This window comes from Leptodactylus fuscus, chromosome 3 (genome assembly GCF_031893055.1).
Source record: "Leptodactylus fuscus isolate aLepFus1 chromosome 3, aLepFus1.hap2, whole genome shotgun sequence".
NCBI lineage: Eukaryota > Metazoa > Chordata > Amphibia > Anura > Leptodactylidae > Leptodactylus > Leptodactylus fuscus.
In genome coordinates, this window is record NC_134267.1 from 123,448,142 (window position 1) to 123,467,542 (window position 19,401).

Sequence of the window (19,401 nt, forward strand, 5' to 3'; positions counted from 1 at the left end):
TCATAGTGTTGTCCAGCATGCTGCAACAAATGAAATGTGAGCTTGTCTCATCTACCAGATACAATATATGCATAGTTAAAGTAAAACTGCTGAAATCAGGCTAGGTTCACACTTACGCTGGGCTCTCCGTCATTTCGGTCCGCAGGGGGAGTCTGTGAGACTTTAAAAAACAAAAAACAAACTCATGGTGTCAAAGTCTAATAGGCACTATGTGGAAACTGAACAATTGGATTTCCAGTTAGGCATTCATTTAGCATGGAATGAGTTAACTATAGACTGAAAACACAATAGCTGAGCCATAGAATGATAAGTGATACCACCTTCACTTTGTGGTTTTATTGACTAATTCTGCACCATGTCCTCATTGCCAGTGACAGTGAAACATGATAATAAACCTGATGATTCTCATGTCTCTTTCCTGTAAAACTTATGTTAGAAAAATTAAAACCAGAAGCCTTCAGCTTGAACACAACATGTTTCCGAACTCCACCTTTCATTTCGGGGAATTATCTGGATCCTTTAATTTTCCACAACATACTTGTCTTAAGAGATCTGTTCTTCTGATCTTAAAAAAGTTGTTTTAACATTGCTCTATTTTCTGTTGTGTTATTTGTGTCTTTATAAGTATTTCATGAGCAAATAGGATATTAGCTTCTGAATTGCTAAATTTCTATCACTATGGAAGACCCATATAGTACAGTAAACTAAAGCTCCTTCAGTGAACAGGATATAGCCATGATCGTTTTATTATTCTTAAAAGTCAGCACCTGCTACATGGAAATGTCAAGAAACTGCTGTAGATGGATCAGGGCACAATCTCAATCACTAAACTGGCAGTAACGTTAGGATGACATGATACAATTACGTCTTGTTGGCTCCATTCAGCTCCATTTTCCTGGTATGGAAAGCAGTATTCCAATATATTTGATGGCCCAACCACTTACATTTATTGATATAGGGGTTGGAGCCCTAGACATAGCTTGCTTTGATAAATGTGAGGATTTCATGGGCCTGTAGTTAGCCAGCATTAGAGGCAAATAGTGAAGCATGATTTTTACTGGTTTCACTGAGATTTTGTATTGGGGGGGGGGGGGGTAGGATTTCCTACCCTATTTATGCCAGAAAATTGTCAAAGGTGGGCACAGATGTGGTGCATCTTTGATGCATATCCATGAATTGCATCACTTTGTAGGTTTCTGTGCTCCACTCAGTAGTTTTTACAAGCAGCAGGACAGGGGCTGAGGCACGCCAAGGACAACTTGGTCTGGAAAATGTGAGAACTTGCCTCAGAAAACTATAATGAGTTATACCTGAAATCTGCACCAGATTGTGATTGGCATTCATTTCTTTTCTGGTACATAGGACCTCCCATGATGTACAGGACATATTAAGAGGTCAGAGCCAGTGACTGTGAGACTCCAGAGTCAGTTGGGAGATTTATCAAGACCTGCATGTAGTACACTGGTCTTGATATCCTTGTACCATGGAAGGATGCCATGATGATGAGGCTCATAAATCAAACACATCCTGAGATGTGGCCATGCACCTGTACTGAAATCTATGCCGGTTCATAGTTAGCATGGATTGCTGTCATCATTGAAACCAGTAAACTTTTAACATTTGAACAAGTTACGCTAGGTTCACACTAGCGTTCACCTGTCCGTTCTGTGGTTTCCGTCTTCTGCATGCCAGAAGTCGGAAAGCTCAGACCGGGTCCGGCCGTGAGCGGCGGTGAGCGTTTTAGGCTCTCCGCCGCGAAACCGGATTTTTTTTATCCGGACACAGAGTACTGCATGTCTGACTCTGTGTCCGGATTATAAAACCCGGTTTCGCGGCAGAGAGCCTAAAACGCTCACCGCCGCTCACGGCCGGACATCTCTCTCACCCATTCAAATGAATGGGTGAGAGAGACTCCTGCAGGTTTCCGTCTCCTGCCTCTGTTTTAGGCAGGAAACGGAAACCTGCAGAACGGAGTTCACAACGCAGATGTGAATGAGCCCTTATCATAATTCTGATTCAGTGATCCAGTTCACATCACACCCCTCATTACGCCCCAACAGCAGCAAAAAAGAGAAAATAGTAACAATTTGTTGTGCAAAACCCAACTTGTGCAAAATATTGTGACTTTTTCATGACCAGAAAACTGGCAAACAAGGTGGGATAAATATTCCCCTACATTTTTATCAAGGTATATTGCTTACTGCAAGCCTGACTTTTTTGTATGGTGATTTCAGTTAGAAAAGACAGTTATAGACATCGCGATTGTTTGGACTCCATTTACGTCCGTCACAGAATGACTCTTTTGTCCTCCAACAAAGAAAGAGCTTCTTTAATAATGTACATGAAATCCAGATAAGACATGACACTAGTCCAATGTACCAGACAAATGAAAACACTGATGCAGGTGTGAATGTAGTGTTATTTTAGACAGTTTGGTAGAGATTTAGAACCAATAGCAGTTAATTTTTTTTGTGAAATAAGAATAAATGGGAAGAATAACATTTTACTTGGTTGCTTCTTTTCAGATGCTAATGTAGTTTAAAAGACACATATCAACCCACGGTGTACTTTTGTAATATACATTGCAATATGATTACCTGAAGCTGCTATGTGCTATGTAGTAGGTGTATGGTAGGGGTAACCACTTGGTTTTTAAAAACATTTTTTCAGCCTTAACCACAAATGTATGGAAACATTCAAAATTTATTCTTCTGATATGGTCATATTTCACAAAAAAAAATTATGTTTTTGGTTCCAAATTGCTACTTGGATTTAGGATATGTAAACAAAAATATATATCTCTTTTTAGACCCCGTTCACACGGGGAAAGAGGGGGCGGAGTTTGGCGTGGAATCCATGTCATTATCCGCTCCCTCACAATAGCAGTGTATGTAGATCGCTAGGGCTCTTTTTTTCTGTGAGCGGCATGTTGAGGCTCACGGAAAAAAGAAGCAAGCTGCCCTTTCTTCAGGCGGATTCTGCGACTGATTCAGCTGCGGCATCCGCCTCGCGGCAGCACGCTCCGGACTAGGCCCATTTATTTGGGCCTACGTCGAACTGGAGTGCCGCGACTGTCAGAAGTGATCTTCGCTTGGTCTGATGTAGATTATACTGTCTGGTCACGGTTGGAAGGAAGGACTTGTGATAGCACTCCTTCTCACACTTGGGGTGAAGCAGATGATCACTTACAGTGCCAAGTGCCATCAAGGTCCCATACATGGGGTGGGATTTATTCTCCCGCATGGAGCTCACCATGGACAGTATTCTTCTGTCACCTACCACCTGTACTGGGTCCAGGGGGCTCCCCAGGACAGAGCTGGCCCTTCTGATCAGCCTGTCAAGTCTGTTTCTGTCCGTGGTTGATATACTGCTCCCCCAGCAGGCCACACCGAAAAAGATGGCTGAAGCAACCACAGAGTTGAAAAAGGCCCTAAGAGGTGGCTCCTGAATTCCAAAGACCCTCAGCCTCCTGAGCAGGTAGAGTCTGCTGTGGCCCTTTCTGTGCAGTGCCTCCAGGTGATCAGCCCAGTCTAGTTTATTATTGAGGAGCACACCCAGATACTTATAGGTCCTGACTATCTCAATGCCTGTCCCTTGACTATATCTCCAGGATATTCCACAGAGGTGCAATAGATGTAGGCCCCTTTTCTTTATCTTAAGAACACAATCCCCTGACCCTCCTCTTGTGACTTCTCAGAATGGAGAGATGACTGCACACGTGGGTCTTTCCATTCATGTTTTTGGGAATTCCAAATACAATGGAAGCTGCCTGCTGCATAGCCATATCGTAATGTCATTTACTTTTTGATTCCTAATAAATTCTAAGACCTTTGCTTTCTGTCAGTGAAAGGAAACATTCTTATATAAAACCAGAGGCTGGAAACTGTTACAGTAATCCTGCTCACACAGCTAATGGGGCATGAAATGAAATCCATATAACATGACCTCAGCCACATGGCTGTTGAAAGTTCCACGACATTGCAGGATTTACTTCAGATAAATTATTTTAGGGCGATGGTGTCATTTCTTCTTCATGCTAATGTCGATGGTATAATTACAGACCGGAGTTGTCATGGTGCCCCATTTGTAGCATCTCAGATGGTTTATCCCTTGTCTTGGCTTTTAACTTAAGCTGTTTCTCCATCAGGCAAACTACTTGAGTCTGGGTGGGGACCCATAATCCTTGAATTGCTTACAAGCCAGTCAGTGAAATAAATGTTGCCATTTATGGTTTCTATATGGTAATATGAATAATATAGTGTTTAAGAAAATTACAGAGACTTAGGCTACTTTTATGGCTTGTGTTCAGGCAGGGAAATGATCTGTGTAGTATGTTATCCACCTGTGAAAATGTTGGACTGGGTTGCTCAGGGCTCACCATTAGAATTCATTATAGGGGTCCCGCTATACAATTAAATGCAAATATGTGCCTAGGGGCTGAAGATATTTGTGCTGCTAGTTTCGGCACCAATCTCTCCCCATTGTCAGAAGGGTGTTCATGACAGTCTAGCGTCATTGCTGGAGTGTGAGGAACGTCCCTCTGGCAGTACTCGTCCATAGACTTGGACTGGGATGGGGGTCCCTCAAAACTTAGCGTCATTGTTGGGTGGTAAATAATGCCCTCACTGACAGTACAAGGCTATGTTACAGAACTATAAGGGGGAAAGTGTTCCTCATAGCCCAGTGATGATGCTAAACTGGCAGAATACCATTCTGACAGTGGGAGAGATCGGTGCAGAAATTAACAGCACCAATATCTCCAGTGCATGGGCACACTAACGGCAAAGCCAACAGTGCGCTAAATTCAACATACTGTTGGCTTTCTAGCAGTATATAATACCACATATGCATGAGGACATGAAAAGTCCTCTTTAAAGAAGACTTTCACCACCTCCACCAGTACATGTTCTTAGCTCTTTTCTCTCTGGCCTGCTCTGTTCCTGAGCAACAAGCACAGTTAGTTTTGGTGCCTTATGTGTAATTTAGACTCTGTAATGTCAGAAAGACAGTGTCTCCAATCAGAGGCAGGCAGTGTCAGAGCTCAGAATCACATCCATTGCTTGACACCGTCCTCCTGACAGTGCAGAGCCTAAATGGCATATAAGGCACCAAAATTACCAGTACTGATTGCTCAGGAACAGTGGGGGCTAGAGGAAAAATTCAAATTGTGCCAGAATGACTAGAGCAGTACCCATTAGTTGATGTAAAGACCTGGACTTGGCAGAGGCAGTGAAAGGTCCTCTTTATATACACATGTGTAAGCCAATGTTGAAATACAGGGAAAGAAAACCTAGATGTGGATGTGCCTAGGGCAACTGTCACTTCTGCTTATATCTTAGACAAGCTTTGATAATAAAACATGTATAGCAATGTAGCAGTATAAAGGAACAGCACTGTTCATATATGTTTATAGGAATTTTCCTTTTCTAACAAAATCCACAGGGTTCTCCAAAAGGTTTAATGCTGTATAACCAACATGCAATGGAATGTAAATAGTCTCTTTATGCTGTGCATATATCCTCCTGGGAATGGTATGCCTGGATGGTATTAATGCTTCCTATGTTAGGAGCAAAACACCCCATTCATACTTTGTGTATTTTCTAGAGAAATGCACTGGATCTCCACAGGCCACACACAGAATATATCTCAATCAGCGAGGTCTTATATTCTCTGATTTGTATAGATTTGCAGCAGTCTATAGGTCATGTTCTCTTCAGATTAAGGTTCAGCATTAGATTTTGATGGCATTTTTGGTCATTTTTTCCATATAGCTATTTATATGTTGGAACATAGTCAGTTATATATTCCATTAGGTATTCTTTATTTTAAACTGAATTTCGGCAAGTAACAGCTGTGTTACTTTTAAGTTTTATCTTTAAATTCCTGTTTGGGGAAAACAAATCCAGTATTTCTAAGAGTTTCCGTGAGGTTGACCTACTCGTACTAACAAGATTAGGGAAACAGTGCAATGCATGCCAATTTCTACCGGTGTCTTAAGTTTTCTAAAACACATATTAAAAACCTAAAAGTCAATTAGATAATAAATAATCCACTGTCAGCTGTACGTTCATGCACAAGGAGTGGCAAATTCTTTTTAGCTTAGCTGCTATGTCCATAGGAAAGGACCATATTTTTGGACTGAAACAGAGAAAACCAGTGTTATACTGTATGTCAGCTAAGATTTATGCTGCTGAAAAGTCAGGTTATAAGCTTTTAAAGCCTTAGCTTGGCATATGTAAATTATCTTACCTAGTAATAGGGGCGGACTTCTGCCTCATCTAGTCATAGTCATTGCTCTAAATCACACCTGTGAGGCTGGCAGTTATGTAGGTTATCCGGCTGGGTCCGACCGTATGGGACATGTCAGTCTTGCTGTATAGGGTCTGATCTAGTACAATGTCTTTGTGACTAGATGAGGTTGCTCCCCACTCAAGACTAGTTGAGATGAATTTCCATACACCAACCTAAGGTTTAATAACTTATAACTTGACACATGCTGGGACTAGTTTAGGGTGGAAAAAACGTCTGAAAGTTTCCCTTTAAGAAGTTGAAACAGTTATGTGTATTGCATTTATTAGAATGCTGTTGGGGTCTTTGCTATATATTAAAGGGAACCTTCAGGATAAGTTCACACTAGGTTTTTTGGACCGGAACCTGAGGCGGAGGCCACCTCAGGTTCTGGTCCAAAATACAGGCAGCTGCGACTTGATTGCATCGGCATCCAGTCGCACACTCCGCTCCGGATTAGGCCCACATGAATGGGCCTAGTTGGGAGGGAGTGTCTTCAGGAAGATGTCGTGAGGCGAAACTGCCTGAAAGAGTGAGCATGTCTCTTCTTTTTTCCGGGAGCGGCTCCAGGAAAAAATAACTGACTGGCTCCCATTGATTTCAAAATCCTGTCCTGTGAACTTACGCTGGGTTTTTTAGTATCCTTAACTGACCCCAGCATCAACTAATGACCTTTCCTATGATGCCCCTCACTAAGATTTCTGTAGCTGAAAAGTCAAGTAATAAGCTTTTAAAAACTTATGCAAAATTACCTTTGTTAGTCATGTCGGGTGGAGAATAGTTTTGTCTAGTCATATAGTCACTGAACTAAGTCACACCCTGTGAGGACAGCAGTTAGGAAGGGTATCAGGACGACCTGTCTATCAGTATGATGACTACATAACTAGATGAAGCTGCTAGCGAATAGTTAAGGGAAATTTCCATTTTAAAGTTTTAAAAGATTATAACTTGACTTTTCAGCAAGAGTGAGGGACACCATAGGAAATTACTTGATGCTGTAAATGCTGGAGTTCATTTAGGGTGATAATATAAAACCTGGCAGGTTCCCTTTTACATACAATAAGTTTACGTATATGTTTCCACTATTGAAGATCTCATCGTATATCCAGCAGGCATCAGTTTACATACTACCTGTGCTGACATCATCACTTTCCTAATACAGTCCTAAACTCTAATGGACAATCATTGTGTGTTTCTACAAATCTTAGTCTGAGGCCACACGATGTGGAAAAGCGTCTTCTTTTGTTGCAGATTATTATTATTATTATTTTTTAGCCAAAGCTAGCAGTAGGGTTAGCAGAAGGGAAAAGTATAAGGGATTACTCTATACAGTATTTCCCATTCTTTTTAAAGCCATTCTTGATTTTGGCTCAAAAAAGTTGCAAAATCTGCAATGAAAAAGCATGTTTTATCATACATATTACATACAGTTCATCACCTTTATATGTGCATATTGCTATTTTCTGATCCTAGTAACATATACACTGCCAATTAACCAGAGTATAGAAGAAGAGGTAAACTGGGGGAATGCTATACAGAGTGTGCTAGCATGTCAGTCACACATCTGGCCAGATTTGTTTAGAGATTGATATCATCAAATCTAATTGAAGCAGCCAAAATGTCTATTAGTTTCAATGTGAAAGAGCTGATTTGGCTTTCACTGACGAGGGAGATATTTCTTTTGGCAAACAAGGACCAGGAGTACTGCAGGAGAACACAGTTTAGGCTACTTCTTTGATTATGTGCGTCTCCTGAAATGTTACAGAACTGATGTGTATTGCATTACTTAGTAATGGTAATATAATAGTCAGACTCTAGTCATTCCATTGTTATGGTTTACCGTTGTGTATTAGATGTCGATGATACGGAGAGGTCAGTGGAGGAGTTTAGGGGATCTTGTGTTGTTGCTGCACATACATATGCATTAGATCCTTTGGATTATGCTTCTTCCAGAGCACTTTATACATAGAAATCCAATGGTAATTCTTCTCTTTTTTTGTGCAAGTCTGTGTATACACAGGTGGAGAATTCAGATTGAAAGCGCTACTATAATATGTCCAGTGCTATGAAATACTGTATCTAAACATTTTCTCTATATTAAGGTGGTAAGGAGTCAACATTACAAAACATAACATATACTGTATGTTAAGAAGGAGGGTCTCAAAGGCCAAGGTTAGGACCTACACTAACTGCAACTCTGCATCCTTCAATAGGTGTCACTCCAGGAATATTGGTGCAGTAGGGCCGATCATTTCTATTAGTTTCAGCACCAAATATGCTGTTTCCCTCTACACTCATGTGGGTGGTCCTTGACTGATCCCGCACCAGGACTGCCCACCTAATTAGCATATTAAGAGCTGACAGTAACAACACACATTCTATAGAAACTTTAGGAACTACAGAAATATTCCAAATGAGTCAGAATTATTCCTGTGGCACCCAATGAAAGATGCAAAGAACTGGAGTTGTTGGAAGTGATGAAAGGTCCTCTTGATGTTCGGAGTGAGAGCTGTCACTTTCCTTTTACTGCCTGTCACCTCTCTTTTGCCCATCAGTCCCTAGCATTTTATTTTATAAATAGAATTTTTGATCCATGTCACTAGTTTTGATCCATTTCACCCTTTGCGTATAAATAATAATATAGCATGAGTTACTTGTGAATTGATGCCATATGGATGGATGCTGTTATATACATTCTTTACATATATGCTCTATTTAGACAAGTCCAGTTATAATCCTGCCGTGTTCGCTGTCACCCACATTATGCTGCTTGTTTATGTTTGTCTGCTCAGCTTTCATATTTCATTTTCTGCTTCATACATATGTGCTTAAAAAGTGTGGGCCTAATTCAGCCTTGTGTATATATGGCACTGATGCAGCTGGAAAAACACCAGCTAAGGATAAAAATATGAAACCCAGACCAGGATATGGGAATTTAGGCCAGATTTCTATGAAGTCAACGCCAGCTGCTGCAATAAACCATGGAGAAATTGCCAAAAGAGAGCTGGAGCCTGAGGGAAGGAGGAAGTTTTCCCTTCAGCTTGTAGACATCCACAAAATCCTTCACTCATTCAAGACCAAAAGCGGCTGAAGCTAGAAAGCATAAATGTGGTTAGTACTAATGGACAAGAACACTAAATGGTATGGACTGACCAAATGACCAAATAGGCAGTTTAGACAAATTATCTCCAAGTTGTATTCAGTTTAAAGGGATTCTACCATTAAAAACTTTTTCTTACTCATTGACACATCGGAATAGCCTTAAGAAAGGCTATTCTTCTCCTACCTTTAGATGTCTTCTTCACCCCACCGTTTGGTTAAAATTCCGTAGGCATAGCTGAATGCACATACCCGCGGCCATGTTTTTGTGGCCGCTTACGTGAGCAGTACACTCCAGTAGTTCAACGGAGTACAGAGCGTACTGCGCACGCTCGCGTAAGCAGCCACAAGACATGGCCGCCGGCATGTGCATTTGGCTCTGCCTGCTGCCCGATGGCAGAGCCGACTGCGTAGGCGTACAAGTGTGACCCCAGCGCCGGAAGAAGACCCATGAAGAGGACGTTCCAGAAGAAGATGGAGGCGGCGCTGGAGAGAGTTCTCTCACAGCATTGGGGACGCCCCCAGTGCTGTTTGAGCGCGGAGGCCTGCCCCTAGTGCTGCGAGAGAACTCATTTACATACTGACGAAAAACGGAATTTTAACCGAACGGCGGGGCGAAGAGGACACCTAAAGGTAGGAGTAGAATAGCCTTTCTTAAGGCTATTCCTACATGTCAATGAGAAGAAAAAAAAGTTTTTAATGGTAGAATCTCTTTAAAAGGTTACTAATAATTATCTTAGGATACAGGTGCTTCTAAGAAACTTTGTAATATATGTTATCAAAGGAAAATGTTTCTTTCTTTGCTCATCAGTCTGTTTCCCTGCACCCCCTTCCTCAGCTGAAATGACTTTCACTCTGAAAAATTCTGCTATATCAGTTTAGGGTTGAATTGCAGATCATATGATTCAGATTACACATATCTATAGAAGTCTATGGAGACAGGAATGGGAGATGTGAGCTACTTTGCCTACCTTAAAAATGTTAATCAAAGCAATCAAAACATCAGACTTTCCCTAAAATTGGTTAAGTAAAAAGTACATCTGGCCCTGCAAAAAAAGATACCTAATACAACCCGTACATGGAAATATAATAAAGTTACATGTGTCAGAATATGGTAACTTCAAGAATTTTTTTTTCAAAGTTTTGTATTTTTTATTTTTTTTTAAGATGTTAGAATGTAAAAAAAATATATAAATTTGATATTTTGGTAATCATACCGACCCATAGAATACAGGTTAAATGTTATTTTGGCTGCATAAAGAGCACCATAAAAACAAAGCTCTTCAGAAAGTCGTGTAAATTATTTTTTTTTCCATAATTCCACCCTATTCTGAATTTTTTTACATTGTTTTTTTTTTTACATTGAGTACATTGTTTGGAATATTAAATGAAACCATTAGGAAGTACAATTTATCCTGTTAAAATTAAAGGGGTATTCCCACGTCGCATACTCACCAGTCTTCACTGTTGTAAAATCTTCTTTCTTCCTGGTTTCTTGCGTCATTTGGTGGACGGGGTTTCATGCAACCTGCAGTTTAGCTCCACCCACCGCATAACGTGATCCTATGAGGCGGCTGAAGTGCCTGTGATGTCATCAAAGGTCCTCAAACAACACTATATGCACAATACTGCCTGTCTCTGCCATAATGAACACAATTGAATTAGCTAGCCTGATAACTAGGAGAACAGAAGACGAGTTCAGAAATGAAAGCAGCTCCTCTCCCCCTATCTGATAGCAGGAAGCTAGGTCACGTGGTGTAGACACAGGAATAGCTAGAAACACAGGCTCGCTCCCGTGCACTTAGCCCCTCCTCCCTCCCCCCTGAGAGCAGCTGATACATCACTTGACTTTTGAACAGATAAGTCAAGGGCTGTGTCAAAAATGAATTGAATAAAGTAAGATAGTGGACAAACAAAGCAGTTTTGCTAAAGCAATGTATTTAGGAAAAGTCTTACATCCACATTAACAAGCAGTATAGATAGGATCCTTGTGATGGGACAACCCCTTTAAGCCCTCATGTGCCTCTGTGAACAGAAAGATTAAAAAAAAGCTATGTTTTTTGGAAGGGGGGAGGAAATAATGGTTGTGACATGAAGGGGATAAAGGTCAGGTATGCTTTAAGTATTACACATGGGAATTGCTTCAATGTTAATCCTGAATATAAGGAATTATTAACATTGTTCTCTTTCCAAGCAGCAAAGATCTGTTAATAATCAGAAAGACATCCTACGTTCTCTCTGTGTACTACAGGCTGATATTGTCCATAGTTTCAGCATAATTACTTTAGATACCTAGACAAATGCAGTGAGAAACAATGAGAGGGTAAGACCCATCAATAATTCTTGGCACATAAGCAAGGAATATTTTGGTACAACACCCTTTTTTAACTTTTTATGGAATTTGTAATGTTACATTAGCTCTGAAAGCGAGTACTGCTAATGGTTTGTGGTAGTAAGAAAGGGGCTTTAGCATCACCAAAAGGACTGGCTAGTGGGAATGGGCAATGCAGTGATGCAGGGCGTTCTGCCAAGGCATTGGACCAGTAAGAACAATCCATCATTTTCTTCTGGCTTATTATTGAAAAATTCTTGCTTTTTTTAAGGACCAAATCCACATAATGTTAGAGATTCACATCATTATCTGTAATAAATGTTGAAGTATGTGCTGAAATCTCCATAACATTAGTTGGGTCTGCACTGGTGTCAACGTACCATATCTTGTTTCATTAATATGAAACGGTCATTAATAAGACAACTTGTGTTACCAAGTGAAAGGCCATCTATATTATTTCCACTTAAATATGGATGTTTTACCAAGTTAAAGGTTTGGCTATACTGTGTATTTTGGCTTGTTACAACGTTGAACAAAGCCCAAAACGCTGAAATGCCAAGTGTAAAGAATTTGTAGCTAAAGCACAAAGTAAACAGTATGTGCCAGGATGTCGAAGGTGAGGACAGATTGTGGGAATGTGGGAAATCAATGGTGGAAACTGTAGTTTGCCATGTCTGTATTTCCAACTGCTTCAGATACTGAAACTTGGTTTGTGCAGTTTTTAAAGGGGCTCTATCATTGGGAAAGGCATTTTTAACTAATCACATCCTTGCATAGCCTTTAGAAAGGCTATTCCACACCTAATTTTAGTATGTAATTTACCTCAGTGGTTTCTGAATAAATCCGTTTTTATTCATATGCTAATTAGCTTCCAGCCAGCACAGGACGTTCCCAGCAGCACTTGTCTCTGCAATTATCTCCTATGGGTGTGTGCAAACAGGAAGCTGAGTCATCAGAAGCCTGTGCTGTATACACCCATGGGCAACAATAGCAAAGAGGGTGCACGATGCATCGTGCACCCAGTCTAATTAGCATATGAATAAAAACGGACTTATTCAAAAACCACTGAGACAATTTACATACTAAAGGTAGGTGTGGAATAGCCTTTCTAAAGGCTATGCAAGGATGTGATTAGTTAAAAATGACTTTTCCCAATGATAGAGCCCCTTTAAATCTGTAGCCGTACATATAGAAAATACAGAACAAATATGTCCCACCATTGCCCCAGTCCCCAGGATATTTTCGTTCAAATAAATAGTTACAACTTTAAAAAAAAAAAAAAAACTAAACTGACCCTAATGACCTTTTCTATGGTGCCCCTAAGATTTCTTTTGTTGAAAAGTCAAGTGTTAGGTTTTTAAAACCTTATATTTCCATATGCAAATTTAATTTAACTACTTATGGGGGCGTAGAGCAGTTTCATCTAATCATACAGTCATAGACTAAATCACTCCCAGTAAGCTGTGACTGACATGTCCCTCGTGCAGGCACATGTGTAGGAACTAGGTCTCTCTGTACTCACATAAAATGGTGTCAACAACTCATTTCGTAAAATAGATTTGACAGTGGCACTAAATGAAACAAACATAGCAAAAGATAAACACAATAGGGTAGGGAGGCAAAAAAAAAAAAATCCCTCTAAACGTATTGACCCTAAGTTTGATGTAGTAGACCCATATCAAGTGTGCTAAAACACCTAACAACTATATCAACTGAAAACAACATACATGGTGGGCATAGCACAAAAATAGAGACCCATACATATAAAATATATATGTTTTAGGGAGCGTTCACACTAACGTCGGTGTCCGACAGCTAGTGTCCGCTGCTAATGTCCGTTCAAAATCTTGCGTGGACATTAGCAGTGGACACTAGCTGTGTCCGTGACATTTTGCATTGATTTAAATGGACATCGGGTGCGTTCTTTTACAGTCCGTGCCTGTCCTTAACTGTCCGTTCCGAAAGATGTCCGACGTTTCAAGCGGACAGCAAAACCCGAAATGTGCTGCGTCTGCTCCCATAAAGGGACAATTTTGGTGGCTTTTTTATTAAGTCAATTTTGTCACTCTTCGCTGATAATGTGGCACAAATTTTTCTTCAAATAGTTGCCACTTACCACTGTCACTCTGTTGGTATAAGAACAAGAAAATAAAGCTTAGTAGCCACAGTGAAAATTGCACAATCTAGTTTGTTTTTTGTTTTTTGTTTTAAAAATATAGATAGTTACATGGTATCAAAAGTTCCAGGCAAGCTCTCTTTATTGCCTTAGTTCTTAGGATCCCCAGTGGTCGGTGAATGAGTGTGGATAGGCCTTACTTTCAAGAGCAGACACAGCACCTAGACAAGAACTGCCCTATTGATCAATCATTAGAAAAAAAAATTGTAACTATCACCTGACAATGCGGTTCATTGATTGGGACAAATATTCCAATGCCATATGTAAATGAAGGCAAGTAAGCCATTTTGGCGTTGAGATGACCTTACACATTAGGTAGTAGCAGTCTGATGGTTGAACACTTGTTGAACAAGGTGATTGGCAATGTTAGTGAAAATCTTCTGAGAAAAATCATTCAAGGAAAAAGTTGTATCACATTACTGTTATTATCCTGTATCCATATTATCATGCTGCTGTAACACACTGAAATTTCCCCATAGTGGGACTATTAAAGGATTGTCTTATTTTATCTTATCAGCTAGTCACAACAGGCCTTTACTATACACCTACTTTAACTGATCCTTTGTCTGTGTCATCTATATTGTATCTATACACTGCCTGGAATTCCACCTTTAATGACTATCTATACCATACTCTTAACGTTCTTAAACTGACTCCAAAGGTGAGCTGTACCTTAAGGTTAACTTGTACAAGAACACAGAAATGAAGCAATTCTTACAGCATTCCTATCTTCGATTATAACATGTAAGGAACATTTTAGTATCTGGTTCTTGTGTGGTGTCCTAACATCTTGTATATGAGTTGGAGATGCAAGTGGTGCTAATAAGTAGCTACAATACATTACAGCTGCTCCTCCCATGTATGGCATGTGGTTGTTTATTGCATTGTTCTTTCCATACAATGCGTGAAAATACAGTTTAATTTAACACAATGTACAGAACATAAGATACAGATGTTTATATAGGGATATGTAGCTGTGATGATGTCCTGGAATTAATAGAGGAACAAATATGGCATTCATTATCTATCATTTCATGTAAACATCTTCCATTGTTTCACACTTAATGTTACTTTTGTCACGTTTCTGCAGTGAATGTTATATTGCTTTTTAATAAGCCGTGTCAAAAAGAAAATAAATGTCTGAAATCAAACATTGTAGTCTACACTTGAAAAGTTTGAAAACACCTATATACTGGGTGTGAGGGCTATCTTCTTATATTTTAAATTGTATTGAAAACATTTTCCACCATACTACACATTACTTGTTATTATCTATTATTATTTATTTACTCTCCTGTTACTCCTGAAACTGCTACACTAAGGCCTGGTTCATATCTGTGTTCGGTATTCAGTTTGGGGAGTCCGCTTGGGGTGCGCAATGAAAGCGTAGAGCAACGAGAGCACACAGATCCCATATACTATAATGGGGTCTGTGTGCTTTCGCTTGGTGTCCGCATGAGTCATACGGAGAGGAAAGTAGTACTTGAAGTACTTTTCTCTCCGCATGTTTCTTGAGGACACCATGCAGAAAACACATGTACCCCATTATAGTCTACGGGGTCCGTGTGCTTTTATTGCTCACCACTTGTCAATGCATTCGGCATTCCGTTTGGGGGGGGTCCCCAAGCGGACTCCCCGAACAGAATACCAAATGCAGATGTGAACCGCGCCTAAGAAGAACAAGCCATAATGTTATGCAAATTGAGGAAATAGCAGGTGTCGCTAAGATCGCAAATGATCAAATTTTCAAGTACTTAGCTCCAGTCTATGGCATGTGGGAGGGGCATAAAAGCTACATTGAAAGCAAAGTTTTTTAGCCACATGAAACTTCAAAAATTGGTGTGCTGGTTATGCAATGCATACTATTAGGCAGACCTGGGCAAAGTCCGGCCCGCGGGCCACATCCGGCCCTCTGACTGATTCAGTCCGGCCCACACAGCTTTGACTAGGGGGCGTGTCTAGGGGGGCGTGTCTAGGGGGCGTGTCTTAGTGCCGGCCGAAGATGGAGATGTGGAGCGTGTCATAAAGTACTGAGAGATGTAAGGTGAGCTGCAGGGGGGAGAGAGAGAGTGTGTGTATATGTGTGTCTGTCTATATGTGTGCCTGCCTGTCTATATGTGTGCCTGCCTGTCTATATGTGTGCCTGTCTATATGTGTGCCTGCCTGTCTATATGTGTGTGTGTCTATATGTGTGCCTGTCTATATGTGTGCCTGTCTATATGTGTGTGTGTCTATATGTGTGAGTGTGTCTATATGTGTCTGTCTATCTGTGTGTGTGTCTCAGTAACCTAGAGGCAGAGATGGATGGGGAATGTTATACTAGGGCAGAGATGGCAGATGGAGGGGGGGACATGAAACTGGGGGAGAGATGGAGGGAGGACATGAAATGGGGAAAATAAAGGGGGATATGAAACTGAGGGAGAAATGGAGGGGGGGGGGACATGAAACTGGGGGAAGATGAAGAGGGCACAGACTGGGGGGACATTAAACCGTGGAGGAAGCTGTAGGGGGACCTGTCTGCCTCTAGTTGCCCCCAGTTTAATGTCACCCTCCAGCTACCCCTACGATTTATTGTCTGCTTCCAGCTTCCTGATTTTAATGTCCCCCTCTAGTTGCCCCCAGTTTCATGTCCCGCTCCAGCTGTCAATTTATTGCCGCCCTCCAACTACCCCCCACTGTTTAATGTCCCCCTCCAGCTGCTCCAGTGTTGTGTCCCCTCTAGTTTCCACCAGTTTATACTGAGGCACCAGGTGAGGGACTTAATACTGTGGGACAGTTGGAAGGGAACATTACAATGTGGGGGCATATAATGTACGGGTGACTGTAGGAGGATTGTACTGTGTGGGGGCACATGGAAAGATGATTGGGAATGGGCGGAGTCAACGTAGAAGTGGGTGGAGCTAAATTTGTCGTGGCACGGCCCTCTAGCATAGTTTCAATTTCTTATACGGCCCCATGGGAAAATTAATTGCCCACCCCTGCTATTAGGCAATGTATCAGTTAGTGCCAATTCTTAGAACGACAGGATCCTTGAACTAAGAGACCTTGATTTATCACTCCAGCAGATTGCTACGCACCTAAGTTTAGATGTCAAGGGCATATTAGGTTGGAGCTCGTAGTCTGCAAGGGGACCTTGCGGCAAGTAATTGCCCAGTTGCCCCTATCCAACCTTATAGTCAACTGTATTACCACTGTTTTGTTGCAGTCCTCGAGTCCTTGTATCAAATCCAGCCATGATGTTTGTCTGTTTTCCCCATGTCTACAAGAGTTTCTTGATAGGGAATTTAGATTGAGGAGTGTTGCTTGAAGTGGAGGTCTATCCTCTTAAACAATGAGTCTTGCTTCTCTTGTCTTGTTTCAGACACCGTGATAGCCAGAAATTGGTCTGGAGACCAGATGAGCAACACCATGTACAGCCCAAACCAAGGAAATGTTACACTGCTCCTTTTCCCAGAATTATGGTGTAGGTTGGCATAGTGCACGGTAGTCAGAACCCTCTAGTCATTTCAGGTGCACTAACCGTTCAGTGCTACATTGACCTGGTTGTGGAACAGTGGTACAGCCATTTCTCCAAAGTGTCATAGGATTCGTTTTTCGGCAGAACAATGTGAGCAGCGATGTGGCCTAAACCACTACCATGGTTTGCAGAATCTCCTAACTTGTGTCCTATCAAGGATATCTGGAATGTTATTGCAAATGATGCTGCCAGCAGCCAATCTTGATAATTTCTGTGTCCAAGTGTACTTAACATGGCATAACATTCCTCAGACTACTATTAATAACCTCACGGATATCAGGCCAAGACATATAAGTGTGTGTATTTCTGTGTATGGTGCTCATACCTTAGAAAATCAAGATATTTTGAATGTTTTTTACCTTTTTTTATCATTTGCAAATCATTAACATGACTATCAATCCTGTGATTTCCATAATTTTGAGACTGTTCCTTATTGTGTCACGTTCAATGTTGAGAACTGCATTTGTCTTGTCTTTTGTATGTTAGTGTATACAGAGATCATACCAGCTATAACTACTCCTGCTATAAATGACATTATTATATTGCAGGCACTGCATCGGTTGCGGTAGCTGGACTTCTTGCAGCTCTTCGTATAACAAAGAATAAACTGTCTGACCACACAGTGCTGTTCCAAGGAGCTGGAGAGGTACATTAACTTTCCAAGAATTTTGTGGCATTCCCTATATTCATGTTAAGCAACCATTGTATCTTTATTTCTATCAAAACCCTACCTGAATTATGGTGATTGTTTACACATGAAGACATGCCATTCCCTCTTGTAATATTAAGAAAATGGAATGAAGTACCATATTGCTATTAGATCCTTAGATGCTAGAGTAAATTCATTTCTTGCTATATCATATTCATTTTAAAGCAGGGCTAAAGAGGTGCTTGCCCAAAAGGGTATACAGTCTTTAAGGAAAGGGGGAATGAGATGACAGATGAGGGTAGAAGAGGTGCAGATGGTATTGTAATGGCAGCAGAATTATTGTAGGTTGTGAGCTTTTCATAAGAGATTCAGGAAATTTTCAGACTGTTTTTGAACATTTGACAGGTAGGGAAGAGTCTTAGTGTTTGGGGGTTGCAAATCAAGTACATAGGGGGAATTTATTGATGTTACCATGCTACATTTCTAGTGCAAAAGTGGCACAGTTTTAGTGCACAGTTGTTTGCGTCAAAATTGCAACAAATGCAACACTGTCTTCATTTTACGATATACTTGCCAATTTTTCAATAAGTGAGCAGTGGAGGTTGGTGATCAAGGTTGGCCATGGTGGCAAAGCCTTGGCCCCATAGATTCACTATAACTGGCATGAATTATACCTGAAATGTATGTCAGTCAGTTAACAGCCTGGTGTAGACTTCAGTTCTACCGCACCACAATTCATTCCCCTATTCTGAAACAATATTTTCTGGATAGGCTCAGCAGTAATCATTTGTTACCTATTAGTACTTTAGATAACACCCATAAACATACATGTCTGTGAACCACTGCATAAAGTCTATAACCTTTAATGACAGACTATGTATTTTGTTAATTTTCAGGCTGCCATGGGAATTGCTGACTTGATAGTTATGGCAATGGAGAAAGAAGGGATTCCCAAAGATGAAGCAATCAAAAAGATATGGATGGTGGATTCCAAAGGGTTAATTGTGAAGGTAATATATCTTTTTTTAATCAGTTCTTTCTTACTGTTTAGACAAAAGGGAATAATTGCTGCTTTCAATTTTATTATTGGTTTTAAAATGTATGCAATATTCAGGGGTTTTTTTTCTAACAAACCAGGACCATCATTTTATAAAAGTGAGTCTGTTCAAGAAACTCAATATTATTCCAGACACCGTGTATTATAAGGAACATTATGCTTTCCACCATACTTTAAGATAGTCCTATAGATGCACCATTTAATTGAAAAATGAGGCTCAAGTGAAATAGGGACAAGCCAAAGCCTCAGGTTTTTAAGCTTGAATATGGAGGCTCTGTCATCC

At 40.6% G+C, this 19,401-nt stretch overlaps 1 protein-coding gene across 1 annotated transcript in view; it reads left to right on the forward strand.

The window, feature by feature from the left end:
- Positions 1–19,401, forward strand: part of ME1 (malic enzyme 1) — a 193,499-nt gene that overhangs the window by 151,104 nt on the left and 22,994 nt on the right. The window contains exons 8-9 of the mRNA XM_075268253.1: positions 17,961–18,058; positions 18,958–19,071. Of these exons, the coding sequence (XP_075124354.1) occupies positions 17,961–18,058; positions 18,958–19,071 (212 nt within the window). The remainder of the gene's footprint in view (positions 1–17,960; positions 18,059–18,957; positions 19,072–19,401) is intronic.